The sequence below is a fragment of the Dendroctonus ponderosae genome, unplaced genomic scaffold, assembly GCF_020466585.1.
Source record: "Dendroctonus ponderosae isolate FM_Combo_2020 unplaced genomic scaffold, Dpon_F_20191213v2 Dpon_F_20191213_1, whole genome shotgun sequence".
Lineage (NCBI taxonomy): Eukaryota > Metazoa > Arthropoda > Insecta > Coleoptera > Curculionidae > Dendroctonus > Dendroctonus ponderosae.
The window spans coordinates 29,876,926-29,902,043 of NW_026017110.1; the positions used below are offsets into that span (position 1 = coordinate 29,876,926).

Below are 25,118 nucleotides of genomic sequence, written 5' to 3' on the forward strand. Positions count from 1 at the left end.
GTAATTTGAAGCAAAGATCGTAATTTTTCTTTTTGAATGCTTAAGTATTCCAATAGGCTGCCAATCCAACGTGGGATTTTTTCAAAATAATGCTTAATATCAAAGTTGAAATTCGATCTTCAACTGTCAATATCTTCTAGAAATTTTCGAAAAAAAAAATTTCAATATTTTTCTCGTACCCTCCAAGGGAGCATCTATCACCCCTTGAAAGGAATGACGCCAATTTTGAATCACCCTGTATGTGTCTTAGCTTAGCTTATTCTAAAATTAATTGCTATTCCTAACATTCATATAAATTAATCAGCCATAAAAAAAATAAAAACATAAAAATTCTTGGCTTATAAAACAAACAGATCTTAGTCATTAGTTCAGTTGCTTTTGTAGGTGTTCTAGTAAAGTATCTGTTGCGGTCTTTCTTAATTTATCGCCGAATTCAAATATTCAGTAAGTAAAAGTTCGAAAACATTTTGAGGTTTAAAAAGTATTTTGAGGACTGAGGCTGTTTGCAAAAATAGCGGAACCAGAGAGGCATTAATAAAAAAAGAAACAACAAATGCAGAACCCAAAGCGTTTTTCTTTTTTTTTTATTTGCCGCCGACTTCTAATATTCAGGGAATATGGAGTTTTTAGGCCCCATAATTGCAACACGTTTTACGTTATCCGTTATCCTGAGCACGCGCATTAGTAAGGAAATAACCGTTTACAGGATAACGTGTTCCTTTATTTACGTACGAGAAGCGGGAACGTTAATAAGCATCACGTTAAAAAGCAGCACGACGGTGTTGACATATTTGACTTATTTCTAATATGATTAATAAAATAAGCGGCTATAATAGAATAAGAAATGGATTATAAATTTATATAAGACTTTTCCATTTATTAATTTACGGCATTATTGAGTAATTACGGATTTTATGTGAAAATGGTTTGGGCAAATTTGAACTTTGGCAACACTACTAACAGCGCATGGACTGGTGCTAACTTCTAACCCATAACCTAACTATTTGGTATTGAATTTTTATTTAATATGTTCGGAATATTTTCCTAAAATTGATAAGGCAATCTCTGGGATCAATATTTTCTAAATTAAAAATAGCACTTCGGTTTGGAACAACAGGTGGGTCAAAGATGTCGTGTAAAATTAAGTCTCTTATTAAATCGTGGTCCGCATCTCCCTGGTCATTTCGGTGCAGAAAGCAGCTTCAGTGTTTTCTTCCATCTTAGCCACTTTTTGTTTAATAGCAATACAAACTTAAACTAGCTTTGAAACTTTTTCAAACAAAACGGGATAAGAAAACAATAAAGTGAGGTTTATTTTATTAAGAGTGCAACAAACGCGGTATCAAAAACTAAAAAACTCACTTAACGTTATTTGCCTGAACACCTTATTTTTTTAACACTGCGCATGATCACAATAACGTTTAGCGTTTAAGGCCAACGTAATTTTAAGGGGCCTAAAAACTCTCTAGTATCTGTTTCGTTAAACGTTCGTCTTCCAACTCTTTTATGTTTTATTTTATTTTTTCTTTCTTCTTCCCTGTTTGGTTTTTCTCGATGCAACCTTTGAATTCGGCTTTAGGCTCGATTTGCGTTTCTGGACGACGTTTTATCAACAATTCAAGCCAGGTAAAAAATCGCGAAATGCTTTGATTGTTGTCTCATAAACAGTCCAATGGTTCTGATTTAATGCGCCACCTCTTCGATTTTAGTCAGATTATCTTGCAGAATGCTCGATGCTATTGTATGGTTGTTATGTACCGCCCGTACAGCTGTGTCGTCTGCGAAGGTAGCTGATATCGTGTTGGTGTTGATAGGTAGGTCTGCAGTAAAAATTGTAAATATAGTGGGAGCTGACACGCTTCCTTACGGGACTGCTGACCTTATTTGAAAAAGTGGTGTGTATTCCTCTTTGAACTTAATCATGAGATGACGAGTTTGTAGGTAGGATCTAAGAAGGATATAGATGTGTTCTGGGAAGATTTTCCTGATTTTGGAGAGCTGTCCCAAATGCCATGCTTTATCAAACGCTTGTGCAACATCCAAGAAGGCGGCTGCACAGTACTTTTTCTTTTCCAATGTTTGACTTAGCCTTGTTGTATAGGGGCGTTTGTTTATACTTAGTACAAGTAAACATCAACTACTATGAAAACATATATGTACACTCCCAAACAGTAGGCAATGTGATTGTAATGGCAGTTGGTGAGGTGGTCGATCGAGGGAATACATCTGAAATCAATTTAGAAAAAGTAATTGAGTAACCAGTTCAACAACAATTAGATTTAGATTATTATTGTGAGAAAAATTAAATGTGTCATAATCAGCTACAAACGCCAAACGTGTCTCCACAAGGAGCAATTCACTCAGAGTCCTCACTTGGAGTCAACAGTTAGCTACCTATTGCTTAATTTATGATAGTGGCTTTACTCTATCGAAGTATTATCAATCTATTTCTGAACCCCGCAAAACTACAGCCAAAATTGCATCCTGCCACGGCTCAACCTGGGTTGTTAGGAGGTATTAAGGGTACGGCGCGCGAAATACCTCCCCAGGAAAAGCCCTGCTAAACCTGAGTTGTTATTAGGTATTAAGGGTATGGCGCGCGAAATACCTGCTCAGGAAAAGCTTTACTGGTCACCGGCATTTATCATGACAAACAGTATCTCAATTGGCCACTAGGTCCTGCGGGTCATCCACAGCCAGTACCCGCCGTAGACTTTAAAGAAAACCAGTTTAATATTAAAAAGGACAAATAAATGTAAAGACTTAACAGAAGAAAGGTAAAGTGAATTTTATAGAAAGTGAATATTCAAATGAAGTCGAAAATGTTACTCTCTGAAGAAACTCACTCTTATTCTTCTCTTCTTCCTCTTAATATAGGACTTGTCCTATTTTTTCTGCTGTCTTGCCTCAGTTGATCCTGATGTCCAACTTTCATACACCTTTTAGGTGGCCGGCCTGGGGTTCTTCTACTTTGTAGTATGTGGTTTTTAGCCCATTTCGCAATTCTATCTTGTTTCATTCCATCTACGTGATCTTTCCATTGCCGTCTTCTTGATCTCACCCATCTAACTAAATCGTTCACCTGTAATTCTTCTCTTATGGTACTGTCCGTATTTGATCCCTCAGTGTTACTCCTTTGATTGTTCTTACCGTTTTCATTTCGGCGCCCCTCATTAGTTGTTTCGTTCTAGGTGTTTCCGCTCGAGTTTCCCATGTATACGTAAGAATTGGTCTCACACAAGTCTTGTAGATTCACACTTTATTCTCAGTTGACATGAATTTATTGTTACAGATGACGTCTCACAAGCGTCCTGAGATTCTCGATGCCTTCATTGTATTTGCCCTCGTTTCCTCGATAAGATTCCTACTGCTAGATATTTGCGCGCCAAGATAGCCAAACTTCATCACTTGCTCTATTGCCTTCTCATCGACTTCCATCTTACAACGGAAGGGTTCTTTAGATATGACGATGGATTGTGGTTTCTCTATGGAGATAGTCATATATAGCGTTCTGCCGTTTGTTTAAATCTAGATAGTAACCGTTGCAGGTCACCTTCACTTTCTGATGTTAATGCGGCATCGTCTGCATAACACAACATTTTTAAAGATTTGTGGGCCATTCGGTATCTTACTCCCTCTCGTTTAACATCCTCGATAATCTCGTTCATTATTATATTGAAACGTGTGGGGCTTAAACTGTCACCCTGCCGTATTCCTGTTTTTAAATGTTCTTCTTGTATTAACCTTTGGTTATCTAGGCCATGGAGACATTTTCGATGTCTGTTAGCCTGACTCTATCGAATGCTTGTTTTAGGTCAACCATGCACACAAATACTGGCATGTCGTATACAATCCCTTTCTCTGCTAATTGTCTCAATATAAAGATTGGGTCTATGGTGGATCTGTTTTGGCGGAAACCCTGCTGTTCTTGGCATATTCCTAACTTTTGTTCGATTTTTTGGGCCAATGTTTTTGTGAAGGTTTTTCCCCTATAGTTATATGGTTGTTTGTTGTTGCTCTTTTCAAATCTTGAGATTTTTATGTTGGTACGCCATTCTTCTGGAATCGTTTATTCTTGAATTATTTTATTAAACATTAAAACACAAAAACATTCTCACCTCCGTGTTTTATCATTTCGTTACTGACCTGGGGCTTTTCCGTTTTTCAGTTTGCCTATGATTATCGTTACTTCCTCTATCTTTACTTCGATTTGGGATGTATTTATCGGTTGACTCGTGTCGTGTCGGTTATATTCTGGGACTATCTCGGTTTCCGACTGGTTGTTGTATGTTTCTTGAAAGTATGCGAACCATTCTTCTAGGCTGATATTGTTTACTTGTATCGCTTCATTTACTGGTATTTTCCTGTTTCTCAACATTTTCCACACCTTCTTTTGTCCTCCATATAAGTCATACTGCATATCCGTTGAGAAGTTCTCCCAGTATTTTTCCTACAGTTCTTTGATTTCTTGATTAACTTCATGTCTTACTTTCCTGTATTCTTCGTGCTCTTCTGGAGATTTCGTATTTCTGTATCTAATGTAGGCTTTTTGTTTTTCGTTTGTCAGCTGTTTAACTTCTTCTGTAAATCACGGTTCAAGTTATTGTGCTTCGATTTTTAAAGGATTGTTATATTTTCATATATATTCGTCTGGTTTGTTTTTGTAGGCTTAATTTTTGGCGGTATTCATATAATATTAATCCATGTTCTGTAGTGGCATTTACAAAAGGCAATACTCTTACGTTCAGGATCTCTTTAAGATTTATGTTGCAGCTTGTGATTATAAAATCGATAATAAATTTTTGGTCTCGTGAGTTGTTAAAGGTATATTTATATTGGGTTTTGTGATTGAAATACGTATTATTGATACGCAATTCTAGCTGTGCGCATGTTGTTAATAGCATTTAACCATTGTTATTTTTTGTTTTTGTTGAACCTCTGCATTACTCCTTGAATGGGTACATTACCGATTCTAGAGTTGAAATCTCCCAAGAGGAATATATTTTCTTCCCTGGGTACTTTGTTCACAGTGTCTTGGAGTTTTTCGAAAAAGTTTTCTCTTATATCTCTTCTTTTATTGACATGGGGTGCATACGCGCTAACAATATATAGTTTGCCTTTTTCAGATCTAAAAGTTACCTTTAGCAGTGTATTGTCGCTATAATGTACACCTTCGATTGAGTTCTCCAGTTTCTTATGTACCAATACTCCTACTCCAAATTGTGCTCGTTCATGTTTTTCTTTTTCTCCCGAAAAGGCTCCACTGGAATCATTTTCCTGGACATAGAAAAAGCTTTCGACAAGTAAGAAACTCCGAAACATCCACAACCTACCCCTAAACTTCGTTCAGTTTGTGGCAAACTTTCTCCACGAGAGAAAGTTTTTCATAACTCTGAACGAAACAAAATCCTCCACCCGATCCATAAAAGCAGGAGTCCCACAGGGCGCCCCGCTTTCCACAACGCTTTACAACATATACACAGCTGGTGTTCCAAAAGCCCCCATTCCAAAGTTGCTCTTTTCGCTGATGACACGAGCTTCTATTATAGTAATAAAAATATTAACTACATAATCCCACCCTTACAACGACACTTAAATATTTTCCAAGCCTGGGCCGACTCCAGGAAAATCAAAATTAACTCTAAAAAACGAAAGCCATGATAATAACTAGAAAAACAGTCAACACAAACACTCCAAAACTAGCACTGAAAAACACGCAAATCGAATACACAAGGGAGTCAAATATCTTGCCATAATAATAGACTCTAAGCGAAACTTCTCTAACACATAAACAAAAGTATTGGAACAGGAATTCAGATGGCCGCCTACCTATACCCTCTTCTTAATCGCAAAAGCACACTCTCACTACAAAACAAAACTCTAATTTACAGACAAGTGATCAGAGCGCAAGTTTGTTACGGGGCACCTGTCATCAGCGAAACATGTAAAACAAACTTCAAGAAGCCCCAAACATTCCAAAACAAACTCCTATGAATTTCACGAGCCCCTTAGTACATTCGAAACATCCAAATCTACAAGAACCTCGAAATGGAAACGATTCAGGAATTCATTTCGGAACTACACAAAAAGTTTAAAATGAAAATCCTCGACCATACAAATCCTCTAATCCAAGAGACTTTTTCCCGAACAATCCCAAAACTCCACTTCAAATTTCCCAATAGTCTAATGGCAGACCGCCCTTGGGAACACCCACCTTAAGCAAAAACTCGGCTTAATGAGAAACAAAATTTAAACACATTAAAGATAAATAACGCCAAACCACAAAACCAGTCTCTTTCAAACTACCCAAAACTTACCTTTTCTTTTTCAGTGAATCTACCTTTTTTTTTCTCACTCACTAATCTCAGGTAAATAATCCCCTACCTCACCCAGGCTTACTAATCGGTCAGCACTAAAGACTAAAAGCCTCAACTGGCTAAGTCTAAAAAAACTTTCAACACATCGGAGTTAGTTGATTACAGGTTTACTTCGCGATACCTTCGGGGAGGCGGAGGGAAAAGGGTGGCCAACTTTTCAAACGTGTATTACCGTACAAGCCATTTGAAAATACCGTTCTTTACCGTATTTTACCGTACCAGAGATTTTGAACCAGGAAGGTCCAGAAAAACAAAAAATATCTTCAATCTGGGCTGAGGACATGGCTAGTGACCAAAAAAAAAAGGTCCCTTATGGTGGGACATAGGTCTCAGACATCAAAAGAGCCTCGCACTGGTAAAAAGCAAAGTGCCATCATATTTACCGTACAAAAATACCAAAATACCGTACAATTGGCGTACGGTAACGCGTTCGAGACCTACACCGTACAATTGCCCAAATTACCGTACATGTACGGTAATTACCGTACCACCCTGGACCACGGTGAGCTAATTAAACTTTAATTTAAGATTATAGTGCTTTACGATACAGTCTGCTGTGACACGCGCACATGCCCGTACGCACGGTACGCGCATCCGAAAATGGCATACTGGTCAGCCATGTTATTAGGATAGATTATGATTTGATGCCGACTTCAAATATTCAGAAAATTAAAGTTGGGGAACATTTTGAGCTTTAAAATGGAAGAACGTGGACATTTTTGAAGACCTTTGGAAAAGTGCAAACTTAGTTGGTTAAGAGTAAGAACAATTTGAAAAAGAAATTGTAGAACTATTTTTTCTAATAAAGCGCACAATGGAGCTGATAAATTTCCAGGGCGACCAAATTATTTTGAAATTAATTGATTTACTTGTTGCCTAAGGTAGTTTTTGGATGCTGAATTTTGTAACTGTTAATTTTGGACTTTTTATGAGTTTTATAGTGTTTTCTTTCATTTTCTTGATAAAACTTAAAGTACAATTATCCATTTCAATGTCCCCGTCGCAATGCTTTTCCGAAAATTTCATCACCAAGTTTTTCCTTCGGCAACAATTTGCCTCCCATATTTTGTTCTTTCAAATCGGACTTCAGATATTCAGAAAATTAAAGTTCCGGAACATTTTGAGCTTTAACATGGAAGAACGTGGACATTTTTGAAGACCTTTGGAAAAGCACAACACTCAATGCGGCCTTTCTTTCGAATTTCAATATTTTTTAAAATATTCGGGATTATTTTCAAATTCCAAACGTAATTTCAAAATTTCACAACGCAGAGTGATGTTTCTTTCAAATCGCTTTTAATAGGCTGTCGAATTCAAATATTAGAAAAATAAGAGTTTGGGACCATTTTAAGCTTTACATTTTAGTTGAAGTGACGATTTTTGAAGGCACAAGTGCATGTAAAAATTCAACTTTTTTTCGAATCTCTCTTCATTGACGGCCGATTTCAAATATTCAGGAAATAAAAGATTGCGAACATTTTGAGCTATAAAATGTATCAGACACAGATGAATGAATGGTTTAAGGAATGAAATAAATGAAAAAAAAAACTGGAGGCTTTGCAGTTCCCTCGATTTGCTTAAGCTTTTCTTATTACTTTTTAGTTTGCTTATTTATTTTATTCATTTACTCCAGATTCTCATTGGCATGTCCTCGAGGTGTGGCTTGTTGTTTGTGCTTCTTTCCTTTGATACAGTTCTTTTATTTCATTCTTCCTAGGGATGACACAAACCAGTATTTTTCAGTCACAGGTTACATGTGTGACTGTTATAAGCTCGAACCTGTTCCAAGTACCTGTGATTTTTTGTCACATGTTATTTCGGCCCATGATAAATATTGGTTTGTACCTGAACCGGGCTGAAGCGTATTTTGAGTCCAGTCGGATTAGACTTTAAAAGGCCTGTTTCGGGCACTAACAATATGAAGTGAAAAGATTATTCGAAAAAAAATTAATACTTTCTCAAAATGCCTTAAATTTTGCATCATTGTTAATGCCTTAAATTAAGCGTTTTTTGAAAGTTCACGATTTTAAGCCGACGGTTTTTTGTTTATTATTGACCCAAACACTTAAAAAATTTATATTTCTGACCTTCTCACGTCGAAAAGAGTCGATTGAGCTCAACAAACACACATGTGAAATTTTTATTTTTGGCGGAAATTTTTCTAAGGGTGGGGGTAGATTTATTGAAAAAAATAATTTTTTTCCAGAATGCCTCACTAATCCGACTGTACTAATTGTTCCATTGAAGGATATCCACGCTACTACCTAATAATTTGGGTGCGAATTTGCTGGGTCAGCGATAAATTATGACCGAAGACCAAATGCCTTTTGTTCCTTTTTGTATGCAAGGGCTGATGGCAAAAAAAAGTCATATTTTTATGAGTAACGTTTTACCATTTTATCGAATCTTTATTTGAACACAAAAAAAAGGTGACCACATTTTTATCTTTCCCACTTAAGGGCAGTAAAATGTGAAAAATATTCTATTTTCATGCTAATCACTGATTACAATTCATCTTATCGCTTAATTGAAAATTGGCCATTTAAGACTTCAGCTATGTTTGATATAAATAAATATTGAAATATGTCCAGCCTACGTAAATAGCGCCTATACAAATTTAAATGTAGTTCGTCTACTACTCCACTGGGCAGATGCAACGAAATGTATTTTATTTCAGAAGCATTGCTATTGGTCGACAAAGATCCAGTTCGAAGGACAAGGAACAGTTCAGAATTCACGCCAGTCACAGCCTGTGACTTACAGGTCTGGTCACATTAAAGAAAATATCGGAGACGGCTGTTACTGCTGTTCCCGATATTTTCTGTTCACTGAATATTGCTATTTGCCGAATCATTGGTGCATAGATTCGAAAATAATCAGATCCCTCGTCCCACTCCCATACATACAAAACCTTACCACTTCATGAGAATAAAATATCTACTTTCACTAAAACTCAGGCCAATTGACAACGCCGCGGGGAATCAAAAGGCACAAAAGCAGGTATTTGCCTTTTTGCTTTGTTTGAATATCGAAATCCCAGATGTCATACTGGTACTGACCAGCATCGTAGGCGAGCCCTGTTATTTCAAATCACATGTTATTTTAAATATCGATAACAGGTACCGACTGTTCCATAAATCTGTTCCAAAATACCTGTGACAAGTATTTCGTGTCATCCCTAATTCCTTCCTCATCTAGAATTGATTACAGTCGGCACTTGAATTCTCCGATGCCGCACGAAGTCCAAGCAAGCTTATAGTCGTAAACTACAAAAACCATAACTATAAATTAACCATCAGTTTGAATTAAAAAGGCGTTTAGTAGCTTCCATGATGCTCATAAGCCTTCTTGGAATCCGACCCTACAGAACGATATTCCATGTTCTTGTCTTTTGCAAGATCACAGGTAGTCAATAATTTTGCCTTCTTACAATGAATAGAATTGTTACACATTGGTAACATTTTAGCTGACTAGAGAAGAGGACCAAGGCTAAATTTGTCTGGGGCACCTGGAACTTTTATTGGTGTGGCAGTGCATTCAGTTGAGCATCGGCATCTTGCAGTAGATGCACGCTCTTCCGGTTTTAAATATTTTTTCCGGGTTTCGAGTTTCGGTTTGCTAAGTCAGTGGGTGCATTCGTTGTCGAATCGGGATCATTTCATTTCGCAAATTACGTGAGTGGTGGAAATTTTAATTTATTTAATACACAACGTACTTTTTCCCGATTTATTGGCCAAATAAAGTGATCCAATTATTGAAGGTCACCAGGTTAGCGAGTAAAGCGTAGAATCCAATGCGATCGAAAAATCGTACAAGTTATGCAATATTGAAGTTTTTCTAGCGAATATCCTGATGATGAGTTGATAGGCCCGAAACTGGTTCAAAATTGGACTAGCCGGTCAATTTCAGCGTGACTTGATGTGCCACACTTGACACTTCCAGCGTGCCTACTCCAGCTGCGCTCGGGCGACCATCAGATGTTCTGAGAAAATCTTTTTTGGATGCCAAACTGTTACAGTTGAATGGCAAGTGCGACACATCAAGTCAGGCTAGAATTTCCCGGAAAATTAAAAAACGCACAATTTACTGGGTAGCCCAAAAATTTTTTTTTACATTGCCCTGAAATACAAATTTTTTTTAGCTCAATCTTACTCACATTTGCCGACAAAAACGAACAAAAATCCCTTTGCTGTCTCTAGTTGAATGATGACATCCTGTTTCCGTTTTTGATAAGTCTAAAATTATGAAAAATTATAGATTTGCAATTGAAATTGAAACGATTTCAACATTTTCCGGCACCCAAAGAAAGGGATTCAATGCATTTCCCGAACTGTTAGAGTTGAGGGAAAACATCGGATTTTATAGAGCCATTTGGATACTTAGGAAATCTGCGCTCTGAAGGAAGAGCGCCGGCTAAAAACTCATAAAAATGTGCATGCTTATCAATTTGCAATATCAATAGTTTTGGACTGAAGTGTCGATTTTGCGGAATAAAACTGGCTTGAATTCAAGTCGCGGTTTAAAGTCTACCGCAACCAAGTTTTGTAAGGTGTAAAGTTACAAGTTTTTACTGTTAATTCTTAATTTTTAATTTAAAATCGCGATTTAAAGTCCAGAGAGCAGAGATTGGATTTAAAGTCTCTTGGGTACGGAAAATCTACTGTTTGCAAATTTTAATTATTTTATCAACCGTCCGATTTCTCTTGAAGCAGCTGCTTTAGGTTTAAACTTTAGACCGGACGGGTGTAAGTTTACAGTTTATGAAGGGTTTATGAAAGTTGATAATCTGTGTTCAACTTAGTATCAACTAAAATATTGAAATTCATGTTAATTATACTGATATCGCCTCAATTTATTGTGAGAACAATATTCAAGCGTAAAGTTTATGACGACCAATCAGATGACTTTCAATAATTGGCCAATAAACCGGGGAAAAGTGCGTATTACAAGTTCCGATGAAGAAACAAAAAGGAAATCGGAAACAGTTACTCTAGATAACAAATTGCAGCAATAGAGAAACATACTTTCTAAAAAAATTATTATTAGGCATTATTAGGTCACGTACTCTTAGACTCTAAAATCGAAATTGGCGAGTTTAGCGCCAGGATCCTAAGGCGTACAATCGGAATCTCAATAAAGCTGCTTACACCTCGTCATAAATTATATTGGGTTTAAACGGATTAGCGAATTTGATTTTTTATTGGCTAATCGTATACTCACTCCGTAATCGCTCGGTACATGGATTTATTTATCCGTCAGTTTTATTGCTGCAAATTTTTCATTCAATTTGCTGGCTGGCGAACTATCTTCGATTTTTATGTATAGTACTTTATTACAGTTCTTTGACATGAAAAGGGTATAATCTGAGAGTAAACTCAATAAAAACATTAGATTTTTTTAAGATGAAAGTTGGCGTGTTGCACGTCTCACTGGATAATAAATAAGATTTAGTGGATAAATGAATATTACGGATTTTGCAAGTTATTGTGACTACGCATTTTAATAATTCTTTACTCACATTTTAAAACGTTTTGTTTTTTGCTTGTAATTTTTCAATTCCTAAATTTACGGCTGCTCAATTACTACTATTTTTTTCTGGAAAAATACTACTAATTTTACAGTTTGCTTCATCCAGAAGTGGAAAATTTTATAGGCGTTTTCGACAGCAAATTTTTTAAGCCGGTTATAATACGATCGTATTAAAATGGTGAACTTTGCCTCGATATTAACGTAAAACCATGCACAACTGCAACAACAATAAATTCTGTATTTATCAATACATCTACAACTAAATGTTTTTAAATGCAGGATTTTTATTTTTTGCTATTTGTCTGAACATCATCTGGTTTTTTGAACGATTTTATTACATTATGATGATTTTTCAGATAACAAACCTCTTTCGGAATTCTTCGGCGGAAATTACTTGAAACTGTTGAGCTTTTCGAGAATTTGGGCCATGACGGAAATGCTTTTCTACGGGCGTTTCGCTAGCGCAGGTTATTTGTATCCTCAAAAGTGTTTCGTTTGAAAGTCAAAGGAAAATTCCTTACCACGAGCGCCTAAAAGCTCGAATAACTCAACGGTTTGAATCTTTTTTTATATGATTAGACTCAAAGTTAGTTTAAGTAAGTTAAAAAAGTTTATATTGAAATTATCTTCAAAGAACTAGACTCAAAAACCCAGCTACCTACCTGAATTAATAAAAGAATAGCTTGAAGCAATGTGAAAAGTACATTCAGGCATTTAGTCGTCACATATCCACATTTATCATATCAAATATTTACAAGCGATAATGATTATCATACCCACTTGCCATAGCAAAACGATGTTGGTTTAAATGTTGAAATGCAAAAAATAACACATATTTGCAATTTTCTGCTTAATTAGTCTAATATCAAGCCACTCGAGAGTCACTTGAAGACAAGGCGTAAGTCCCGGCATTAGTCCTATTTGCAAGCTATCTAAATCCTAGATTATTAAAATGACTGATTTGTCTCGTGGTAAAATACTTATTTAGGCTGGATTAAAAATCTCGGCGTTTCACTGTTTTTTCTTTTAACTTTTACCATTACCGATCGACGACACCGGCTTATTGTTCAACACCGAAAATATGATGTTCTATAGATGGATTATTCATAAATCTTGTGATCGTTTAACACGAGGCGTTCAAATCCCTGTTTCAACATCACGATCTAAGCCAATCGTTTTCATATATGTTTGTCTGTTTGTGTTTTTGAATGGTATAATGTATTTGTGCTGAATGTGCTTTTCATTTTAATAGGCATAAAAGGCTTAACCACCCTCAACCCAGCAGCGTCTATAATTCAAATTGCTGATAAAACCGTTCTTAATTAATTCGTGCCAATCAGAGAGGTCATAAAGTAATATTTTAATTTCTTATCATCACCATAAAACAGATCAATGTAATAGTCAAATAAACAGTCGGGTCTCAATATTAAAAGCAGCGCATCGATTTTCACATAGTAGTAATATTTGTAAATTCGCTTTTCAAGTTTCTCCCATGAAGTGGATCGAAAACACTTCAAAAGTTTTCAAATCGTTCTATCCTGCAGTGTCGCTTCAAAACCGATTTCTTCGCATGCAATGAGAGAAGCGATTTCCGAATTTTGAGCTGAAACAGAAGAGATTTTAAGAAAACATGTTGGAAAAAGCCGGCAAATTCTCATTGTCAAAAGACAGTTTCTTTCGGAACAAGAGTTTTATTTTAGGACTATCTATTGGTGCCATAGTGGTTCTAGTTATAACAGCTGTTGTAATAGGTAAGTGCTTTCTTACTTTCCAAAATTTAAAGAAATGTAGACATTGAATAAACTAAAAGTTTTCCAACTTTGGAGTTTCTAGTTGTTCTCTTTAGAGAAGTTTTTACTTTTTGCTTTGGCCTATTTTTTCGAAGTCATTTAAATTAATTTATTTGTACTCTGGGCCGCTCTTTGTTGTTACCGTCTGCTCTTCATTTTCAACATTTACACTTCCTGTTCAACATTTTTTTGCAAACTAGTTGAATGTTTGAAAGACTTCCAAATCCTCCATCTGTAACAAGCACGAAGCTGTTTTCCGTTTTCCCCTGCAAATTGAAGTATTTCGCTGAAAGTGCTTCGTGATTTTCGTCGTTGTTTTCAACTGTAAAGCTTCTAAACTTCCCAAATTTCAAAAGTGTAGATTAGAAATGCAAACATGCAAAAAAAAACAATTTAAGATGAAGAAGAAACCAATTACTGAAGATAATGAAATTTAAAAACTGAAAAACGACAGTTGCGTCTGGAAAACTAGTCGGAAAAACATTTTTATTTCTAAACGTCTAACCAATCAGTCGAAAAAACAACAGTAGAGGAAAACCAGTAGCAGAGAAAAAATTAAAAAATAAACAACAGAAGAATTAGCGATTTGGGTGCAATTCTGTTTGAGTTATCAACTAGAAGTTGCACTTAAGCCAGTTAAAGGTGATGAAAACGGACACGCCACAAAAAGTCACGAGAAATAAGCTTCTCAGATGAGCATAAAACTTCCATAAGAAGACGATTGAAAAATAAAGACAAAAAGAGATGAAACTTTCTAAAAGCAAGTTGAATCCACAATTTTGGATAGTGATGAAGATGACGAAGAAACCGTCAAATATAAAAGAGAAAATTGAGCGTCTACTAAAACACATTAAACTTTCTGCTCCCTCTGCACTTCAATTTTCAACAATTATTTTCCAAGAATTTTGGATCATCTTAAAAACCTGCAAATACTGAACAAGAATGAAGACATTTGTCATTTTCGTTTGTTAATTGAAACGTTCTTCTAGAAGGCCTTAAGATACGTTGAGTCTTTCGTTGCGATTTTTAATCGCAAACGTTCAAAGCTTCCCGAAGGCGCAAAAGTGAATCTTGATTTAAGATACAAAGAAGAAAGATTAAGAACAATTTAAGACGCAGAAAGAAACAAATCACGATTGGCAATTAACCTCGCACTTTCAGCTTCCGCGTAGAAAATCTACTTGAAAAATATTTTCATATGAAAGTTGAGACTAAAAGAACGGAAAAAAACCAATATAGTGCAAATAAAAATGTCCCAACTAAAAAAACTGACAGTAATTGAACTACATTTGCAAAAAACATTCCGCCTCTATGACTGCCACCTATGCACAAAACCCCAGGCGAATTAGCGATTTGGGTGCAATTCTGCTTGAATTATTAGCTACAAACTGCGCTTAAATCAGTGACTTTTCTAACAAAAGCGATCAAATATATAAACTGTTATGCGATATCGTAAAACATAAAAATTCAATGGTAAATTGTTTCCCAGTCCTTGTAAAGTCGCTCAAATCATCATAATTCATAAACTAGGAAAAATGTCTTGAAAAACGGTGCCCTAAAAGGCATCATTCTATAGCAGAATGGAACCAGTGAAAGCTAGTAAACACCATGTAAAAACGGCCATAAAGATCACGAGAAATAAAATTCTCAAATGACAACAAAACTTTCATAACGACGATTGAAAAATAAAGACGAAAGATGAAATTATCACAAAGCAAGTTGAAACTACAGCTTTGGATAGTGCTGAAAATGGCGAAGAAACCGTCAAATATACAGATGAAAACTGAGCATCAACTGAAACACACCACACTTTCTGCTCCCGTTAAACTTCAATTTTCAACATTTGTTTCAAGAAATTTTGGATCCTATGAAAAACCTGCAAATAGTGAACAGGAAGGAAGAAATTTTGGTTTGCGAATTGTTTTTTTAGAAGGCTGTAAGATACGTTGATTTTTTCTTCGATATTTTCAATCGCAAACCTTCAAAGCTTTCCTAAGACTCAAAGGTAAATCTTGATTTAAGATGCAAAGAAGCAAGATTCAGAACCGTTTAAGGCGCAGAAGGAAACAAATCACGATTGGCAATAAAATGTACAATGTCATCGTTCGCGTAGAAATCCGATTGGAAAAACATTTTTATATTAAATTGGCAGACGAAAACCAGTAGCAACTAAAAGATCGAAAAAAACCCAACAGAGTCCAAATAAAAATGTTCCAACTGAGAAAACTGCTAAAAACAGATTTATATTTGCATGAAAACATTCTGCCTCTATGACTACCGCATATAAACCAAATCCCAGGCAAATTAGCGATTTGGGTGCAATTCTGCTTGCATTATCAGCTAGAAATTGCGCTTTAATCAGTGACTTTCTTAACAAAAGCAATAAAATAAATAAACAATTGTGCATCTCATAACATTTAAAAATTCAATGGTGGATTGTGTCCCAACCGGTGTAAAGTCGTTCAAATCGTCATAATTCATAAACTTGGAAAATATATTTAAAAAACTGATGAAAAAACGTTTCAAACAGGACGATTGTAAAATTAGGGCAGAATAAAGGTGAGTTTCTAAAAGCATGTTGAAACTACACTCTTGGGCAGTGATGAAAAAGACAAAGAAACAGTCAAATATAATTTTGCAACCACTGAAAATGCCATTGAGCACTAAACAATAAATCCTCTATTTGAAAAAATTACGTTAAATATTAGTTGAGGAAACTAGCAAAAATCGAAGAGCTCCCAAATGAAAATTTTCCTCTTCTCCTTAAGAAAAATTCACATATTTCATAATTTAATACAATAAAATGTTTTTGCAAGTAGTTAAATGGAATTATTAAGCACTTATTTGAGCCCACTTAATCGCTACCCCTTAATCAAGCACACTATCATACAAGATTTCATCCAGTTCAGCCTTATCTTGGACACGTAAAACCGTGATAATTTTTTTTATAATTTATTTAATTGAATTTGCCCAGTGTCTAGATTTTAATTAATATGTTTCGAATGTTTCAGCTGTGCTTAGAGTAACAGAAGCCAAAGAGAGCGAATCTGAGTCTCATTGGAGCTATGATAATCAAGGTAGGACAATTGGGTTAACATTAAAATCACTAAAAATGTACACTAAAGATGGTAATTTTCAGCTGCATGGCCAGGATTGTGCCAGAATGGCACCCGACAATCTCCCATCATATTAAATGAGTATAATGCAACGAAAGCCACTGTATCTCCGTTATATATTGAACATATCAGTAACTACTTTGAGGACCTCGAGGTGGAAAACAATGGCCATACAGGTAAAAGTGAATGAGTATCCTCTATTTCTTTGCTGATAAAAAGTATTTCTTGCACCTAAACTTTTCTGGAACATAATGTTTATTCCACTTTTCAGTTTCGTTTATTCCTGCCAGTTTGCGTCTTTTCTATATTCATACTTTGGGTGTTACGGCTTTGAACCTTTCTTTTGGTGTTTTTTTTCTTACTAGCTCTGTTCGGTTTCTCGCTGAAAATGGCGAATTTTTGCACTTTGCTCCAGTTTAACTCGATTTTATTTATTCACCGCTAAAACCATTCAGAAACAGTTTTGTTACAGTTGAATTAATGTTTTCGTCAGTGACCGATGCACCCACGCTGTCTGGTGCTGGATTACCTGGAAACTTCACGTTGAATAATGTTCATTTTCACTGGCCTTCAGAGCACATAATAAATGGAGAATAGTAAGTTTTTTTTAAACCCGCTGATCAGAGGATGCTTTAAGCAGTTCTTCCAGCGCTGATCTTGAGGCTCATTTCGTGTTCTACAGTCAAGAATACGCAAACTTATCAGAAGCTTTAGAGGTTCCACATGCTGTTACTGTTGTTGGAGTGCTATTTGAGGTAAGTCAAGACTTTAACAGATTTTTTCGGATTTTAAATTGGGCTAATAATAGAAAAAACAAGTGTCCAATTTCTTCAAATTGCCAATTTTGAAAAAAAGTTAACTGATTTTTTGGGTTGGCAGAAGCTGAAGGCGACGCAACAAAACCTTATGTAAATTTCGGTCATTACTTCCGTTAACTTGATACTAAAAGGGTTAAGATTGATGATTGTTAAGAAAGATGGGAAAGATTGCGCCCTTAAAGTGCCTTAAAAGCCTTAAAACAGCGCTTTGAAATCCTGGCACTAAAATGGATAATTTTTGTAATTATTAGTGGAAACAATCGCCACTTTTCCGGCAGCAAAGAGCCTACACGGTTTATTTGTAATAAACTGTTGAAACATCAATATTTTCGAGACAATAATTTACAAAATATTGACAATTATTTAGCAGTTTTGTGCCAATTTTCCACTGCTTGTTAAGCCGAAAACTTTGCCACAAATTTTTTCTTTGTTTGGACAGAAATTTATTTGCATGGGTTGAAGTCAATCAGTGAAGATTTATTGAGTTCTGGGAATTTATTGTTTAATTTTTAAACACATTATTGTTTGCACTTTCAGTTGCAAAGTCAATTTACTTGCGCCTTTTATCGGTGCCAATTTCCAGTCCATTTTTACATGGGAAGCCGAACAATTTTGTCCACTCCTTTAGTCGAACACCCAACGAATTGTTACAATTATTTTCACTAAATCTAGAATTCTGCACCTTTTTGTAGCAAATGTGGAAAACGAATGCACAGTTTCTAGCCGTAGAAAAAATTTAAAGTTTTCGCGAAATATTTATTTAAGGGCCATTTTCTATGGAAATCCATGTGTTCTGTTTATTGGTTCCTAATTTTCGATTGTCCAACTCCATTTCTTTTTTCGATTATTTTTTTACGAAGGCAACGTTCTAGACTTGATGCCGGCAAAGCTTGTATAATTTTTAATAATTAGTTTCAATGCCCAGTAAAATGCCCGGAATTAAGGTGTTCGATAAAACTTCGTATGTATAACAATGTCAAATAAAGAATTTTCTTGGACAACAAACACAAAGGTTTGTGCTGCTATAGTTGTTTTATGAATAAGATGAAGGAAGAGCCATGATGTGTTGAATGAAACGAAATCCGAATTAGTCGCGTATCCCTGAACCAACCTCAAACAGGTTCATATCAGCATGTTTTTTCATCTAGTCTTAGTCTCAAAATACAGTCAAAAATAAAAAATAGGCCTTGCCTGTGTCTCTTTATCCCCAAGGACCCTTTTAAATGACTATTAAAATGTTATTGTCATTCATTAATTCTATTGTACAAATGACCTATAAGTAATAGCTGCTGTGTAACGAGCAAATCTAACCCGGTTTTTATTTTAATGGTTTTTCGATATGCACCAAAGTGGTTTTCAATTTTTTAACGAATTAATAACCAAGACGAAAAGCTGTATTTTTGGCTGCTCAAATCGGCAAAAACACAACACTTTTTAATAGATCAGTGATGCTACTTTTAAGGTGAATTTTGTTTGCAAGAAAAAATGCTCTGCAAATTCATTGCAGTCCTTAAAGATCATCACCTGGTTTTGAATCCACTTATTTAATTTTCGCCTATTTAGTAGTGGCTAAAGGAAGCAGAAACTCTTTTTTTTAGAATTTCCTCGAAAAACCGTTTCAACTGCAACTGAAAATAGTTTCCGGATACATGAACAGTTGGAACTTTCGAACACTTTTAATTTAAAGCAATTTTTGCTTAGTTTTGGTTTGAATTATAGGAAAATAAGCTTTGATTACTCTCGTGAGGATCACATTTTTCCTGTTTAAGGCAGCAAATGAGCTGTAAAAAGCTCATCGGTATGAATTCTTCTGAGTCTTCTTATTGTTAAGTCAGAGACAGCGAAAGGAACACACATTGCTAGTTTTCTTTGTATAAAAACAACATTCGATATCAACTGGTAATAGAGAAGGTATTTCGGTATATCAGTTTAAGTCTGGCCACCGATAGGAGAAAGGAGTACTTTCTACCAGGGCCATGTGTCAATTACTCTTTCATTTTTTGAAGTAAGGTAAATTTTAAGACGCGCTTTAGAAACTCATTTTTTTCCCTCTATAGAACGGCCCTCATATTCGCACACGAATGACGCCAATATTAAATCCCACTTGAATTTATAATTTATTCACCTTCATTAATTCGGGTCCTCCTTTTATATGGGGTGTTAGAGAATTATGGGATCAAAGTTCTGAAGTGTTCAGAGCATTATAATTAAGATTTTTTTTCTACAAAATCCTGTTTAATGGTGTTCTAGTTAATTTTATTTGGATTCGTTTGTTCACAATGACTGAAAATCACTAAAATACACATGAAGTAATAAAATGATTGAAAAATAAACCAGCAAAGTATTTTTCGAAATCTTTCTACTGAGACAAGATTAAGCCTTTAGGCAGGGGACACAAGTGGATGGGATTTTCACTCACATTCATCGATTTCGAAGTTTCTGACTGTCTGAAAAATCAGCCTGAATGGCGAAAGTTACTCGGTTTATACAGCAAATCATTTGCTCATAACTGCACAAGTCTGGCGGCTCTGCTATAAGAGGGATGAATTTTTGAACGTGTGTCGACTTGCAAGCTTTAAACGAATCTCAGCTGAGAGTTAGGGAATTTTTGAAAAACCAGTCTACACCCTGATACTAATTTTCCCTCACCAGTCATGCAGAATAAAGTGCGTGCAATAAATATAGTTCCAAATTGGACTTAAGAAATGTTTGGAAATGGCTCAGCAAGAAATTTTGATCAGGCCCAACTGAACGTTTGTCTTTTGTTGGAAAATTAGCCTGCTGTCCGTTTAGATCGAAATTTGCCCCATTTATAGCCACTGATTATGGTTAAAACTGGACAAAATTCCAAGTATCTAGTCAGTCTAGCTTGGGCGTGACGATTTTTTGAAAATGACTCAAGTTGAAAGTTCTAGTCAGGCTCAACTGTAGATTTGTTAATTGACGAAAAATCATTCTGCCGCGCATCTGGTTCGGAATTTGGGACATCTGGAGCGCCCTTCCGTGGTAAGAACTGGACGAAATTTCAAGTGTCTAGTTCTGAAATGGCTCAACTTGAAATTTCTAGTCAGGTTCGGCTGTAGGTTTGATAATTAATAATACATCACATTTCCGGCTGTGGGTTCTTATACTGAAACGTCTTCCATTGAACACTCGCTAAAAGTCTAACCCCATATCCTTGAACCAGCTTGTATATATCCGGATTTTACACCTTCTTCCGGCTCGATATGGAAAATGACAAGGGAATGTGAACCAACAATTCTCAGAACTGTAAAAATCCAAGCCAAACGGAATTTTTCCAAATGATCTTCGCACACTCTGTTAATATTCGACAACTATTGCAGGTAAAAAATTGGTCAAATCGTTCTTCAGCTAATCATGAGAAAAGATAAAATTTAAATATTTTATCGGTAAATTATCCGATTCCAGTGGCTTGGGTTCCCTATGCAAATTTTTAAAGAAATCTTATTAGCAGTATTTATTGTTCTAAAACCTAATACCGAAATAGTGCTAACTTGAAAGAAACAGAAGATTTATACAGGGATCGTTAGCAATCGCCTGACATCGAAACTATAATTTTTTTCTCAAGGATTTTGGTCGAGATTTTATCTTCATGTCTTCATTTACTTAAAATATGTTGTACAATTTTCTCGTTAGCGAAAACCGTCCTTTCATCCATTGCCATTTCCAATGCTTGCTGTTCCAGAAAAAAGCTAAAACTACCGTTAACTTTGAAGTGGCTTTGCAAAGTATATCTGAATTTTTTCTAAAAGGAAGTCGAAGAAGATATCGACAATAGTTTCGATGTGCTGGACGATGCAGTGGAAGCGGTGACATATCCTGGAACTACCAACACTAAAGGGAACATAACATTGGCTGACTTTTTTCCTGACGAAACCGACACATTTTTCCAGTATACTGGATCGTTGACCACTCCAAAATGCAACGAAAATATCAACTGGATTGTATTCAATTCTAATGGGATTATATCAACTGATGATGTAAGTTTCATTGATTCCACACTACAAGTAAGGAGTAAAACACTTCTGTGTCTGCACCTGTATTTCCAGTCAATTTATATGTAAGAAGTGCTGCAAGCTTACTATTTTATTGGGCAAGTCCATAAAGAATTTAAAGAGCTAGATTAAATTGGCTTTTTATTTGATTTAAAACAGGCAATTTTTGCGGATTCGTTATCTTGGTCTTGAAACGTGTGAACCATAAAGCAAATTGCCCGCATACTGATATATTTTAATTATTCTGGAATTGTAATTTTAGCTCACAAAACTCGTGCACATTTACACCGAAGATCACAAGCGATTAGTATCGAATAACAGGCAATTGCAGAAGAGACGCGGCCGGACTATTTATTTATCCAGCCAATCCAGCTAGAAGACTGAATAGAGTTAAGATAAATTATTGCTGTAATTATATTAATTATTAGCCATTATGTGTGTGATTAATTAAAAGTAAGTTGAATAAACTGAATTTTGGTGATTAATTTCGATTCTCAACGAAGCCAGTCTCAAGAAATAAGCCAGAGCCTAAATGGTCCCTGACCATAAAACTAGCTGTGCTTAGAGTACAATCTTAGGTACTTCAATCCATATAAAATAACTTTTCCGTTATTAATTTTCTCAGACCACAAAAACTCAGCCCTTGAAACGCGGAATAATTTGAAGAAGACGCGATTATTCCGAGCAAATGTTCTGAACGAACATTTTGCCTTCACATTTACTTCATTTTTTTTCTGTAATTTATTTCCTTGTTAGTAAAATGATGTGAGAACGTAAAATTAAGCAATTTTACTAACCAAAATGGACCTTAAGCACGAACCATATTGAAAGCTGATTTGCTGATAAGCTTGCAGAAAAAAAACAAACGTGGCTCATCAGTAATGCCAATTCTCCGCTTTCCTATTCCGCGCAGTGTTGCCGCCTTGCTTTGCAACAGTTGTTTTCCTCGCAGTGGTTTCAGTATGTTTACAATACAGTTGAGGTCGAGAAAGTTCTACTGTGAGCCAAATTATTTTTTATTTAATTTACCACTATTTACAGTCTGTAGAACAGTAAGTAAATTTGATAATATTGAAAATAAAATGGCATAGGAAAAACATAAACTGGATTTAACATTATAAATCTCTTATGTAACCCTCGTTGAGAACTGTTAAATGGAAAGAGATGATACTATATCACAGCCAGTAAATACGGGTGGGCATCTCGGCACCAAGAGAAACGGCCTGGTAGATCTCGAGGTTTAAATATTTTAAGTCTCTCGCAAGGCATGATAGTGTTTTTGACTGGAATTTGTGTTTTTGTAGAATTTCGATGTATGATTTACTAGCAGTACCCCACAGCTGAGTGCCGTACGTCCATATAGGCCTGAGGATGAGTTTGTATAAAAGTACTCGGTTGTATAGACTTACCCAGTTGTGATTTACGATTTGTCAGCCAGTACATCTTTTTAAGAACTAAAGGATATCAAGTGGCACCTAGTCGGCCTATGCGAGACACGTTTGCCGGGACAAAAAGTGAACACATTAAAATCGGGCCACATATTGTTCCGAAACAATAATGATATCAACCATCATCTAGAAGTAGTAGCTCTTATGATCAACAAAACCAAAAAATATCTTATCACAGGCTACCAAACAGTGTCTGACCGTGCTATATACATTACCGTAAGTCTCAACAGCAGGTACTCCATGCAAGTGATCCATGCATACGCTCCAACTAATACATCGGAAGATCAAGACGTGGAACAACTCTATGAGGACAAATCCAGAGCGTTAAAAATGGAGAAGACAACAGTTATCATTATTACTGGCGACTGCAATGCCAAATTAGGAAGAAAAGTTTAAGGCGACTCAGAAAACATAGGCAAGTGTGGACTGGGCGAAAGGAACAACAGAGGCGGAATTCTACTCAACTCCTAGCAAGTGAGAGTATCTTGTATTGCCTCGATACCTTCTTCCAGAAACCAAAACAAAGAAGATGGACGTGGAAGAGTCCAGATGGCGTCACAAAAAACGAAATAGACTATATACTAACAAATGCAAGAACAACATGCAGAGACGTATTAGTAATAAACAAAATACACACTGGTAGCGACCACCGTCTTGTCCGTGACCATTTCGCCTTCAACTTACAGACATAAAGAAATAAGTTAGTCAAACCGTCACGCTTCCCTACAACACAAGAAATCGAATTGCAAGAGATGAGTATCAGAAAGAACTAGAAAATAAACTACAGTCTATAAATTCTGTCACCGATCTAAATATAGATCGCCGAGAAAATAAAAACCAGCATCCATACAAGCGTAAAAAAAATATGCTCAAAGAGAAAACATACCAACAACAAACTATCAGCTAACACTCTGAATCTTATGAACCAACGAAGAAATCTGCAGAGACCCACGGATCAGTAGAAAGGAAATACGCAAAGCCATCAGAAGTAACAACACCAAATTCACACAGGATACCATTGAGCAAAACGGTAACACGAGGGTATTAAGATCGAAACTATCAAGGGGAAGAACACGATTAGTGAAGGTGAGGAACAAAAACAACATAATTGTAGCAAATAAAAATGACATTGCAGAAACCATAGAAGAATTCTACGCTACCCTCTACTCGTCCACACTTGAACATCCAATAAATAGAACGGGGAAAATATTGAATGTTGGATCGGAAGACATACTGGATATCACAAAGGAAGAAATACGAAATGCACTAAGTAAAATAAAGAACGGCAAATGTCCTGGTGATGACAGAATAACGACCGAAATGATTAAACTGGGCAGAACCTTATTGAGAAAGTATATCAAAATTCTTTACAACAAATGTCTTCATGAAGGCATTATACCAGAAAGTTGGCGTGAGGGTGAAGTCATACTACTGTTCAAAAAGGGAGACCCAACAAACATTGAAAACTATAGATCCATCAGCGGTCCATAACGAAATCAGTGGACGGAAGGGCTATGCTCAGGAGTGGATAAAAAATAGCTGAAAAGGGAGAGACATCTTCTTAAATTTTAAATGTGTGGTGGTTTGCCAGGCTTAGGGATCATCACTATCTGGGACACTGTCCACTGTTGAAAACAAGCTGTGCGAACTATGGAGTTAAATAGTGTTGTTATGTGCAGCAAAGCTTTTCGTGGAAGATGCTTGAATATTGATTTGAGAGCGTACCTCAGATGGTGTAAAGTGTTTGATGGGTTTGTACATGGGCAGAGGAGAGGCAAGGAAGTCTTGGATTTAATTTGACCAGTTGTCGAGTCTAGTCATGGGATTTGAAGTGAACACGTCGGTTAGATGGGCAGCATATACTTCGGCTCTGTCCTGGTCGCGTCTGGCCCATCCATTGCATCTCGGAAAGCGCGATCTTGTTTTAGTTGATATACAGGGTTGCTCATTAGTGCGTCAAAGTGCGATATCTCAGTAAATATGAAGTTTACAAGAAAATTCGTCCAACGAAAGTTTTTCACGTT

At 36.0% G+C, this 25,118-nt stretch overlaps 1 protein-coding gene across 2 annotated transcripts in view; it reads left to right on the forward strand.

Annotated features, from left to right (window-relative positions):
• LOC109540687 (carbonic anhydrase 14) overlaps nt 1–22,131 on the forward strand; it is a 25,839-nt gene extending 3,708 nt beyond the window's left edge. Inside the window, exons 1-7 of one of the 2 annotated variants that reach the window (XM_019909128.2) lie at nt 13,289–13,657; nt 16,708–16,773; nt 16,836–16,988; nt 17,285–17,408; nt 17,462–17,567; nt 21,404–21,631; nt 21,909–22,131. In XM_019909128.2, the coding sequence (XP_019764687.1) occupies nt 13,537–13,657; nt 16,708–16,773; nt 16,836–16,988; nt 17,285–17,408; nt 17,462–17,567; nt 21,404–21,631; nt 21,909–22,022 (912 nt within the window). In that variant the 5' untranslated portion in view covers nt 13,289–13,536 and the 3' untranslated portion in view covers nt 22,023–22,131. Of the gene's footprint in view, nt 1–13,288; nt 13,658–16,707; nt 16,774–16,835; nt 16,989–17,284; nt 17,409–17,461; nt 17,568–21,403; nt 21,632–21,908 lie in introns of those variants that run through there. The other variant, XM_048665405.1, reaches the window with a different exon arrangement.
• The last annotated feature ends 2,987 nt before the right edge of the window (nt 22,132–25,118 follow it).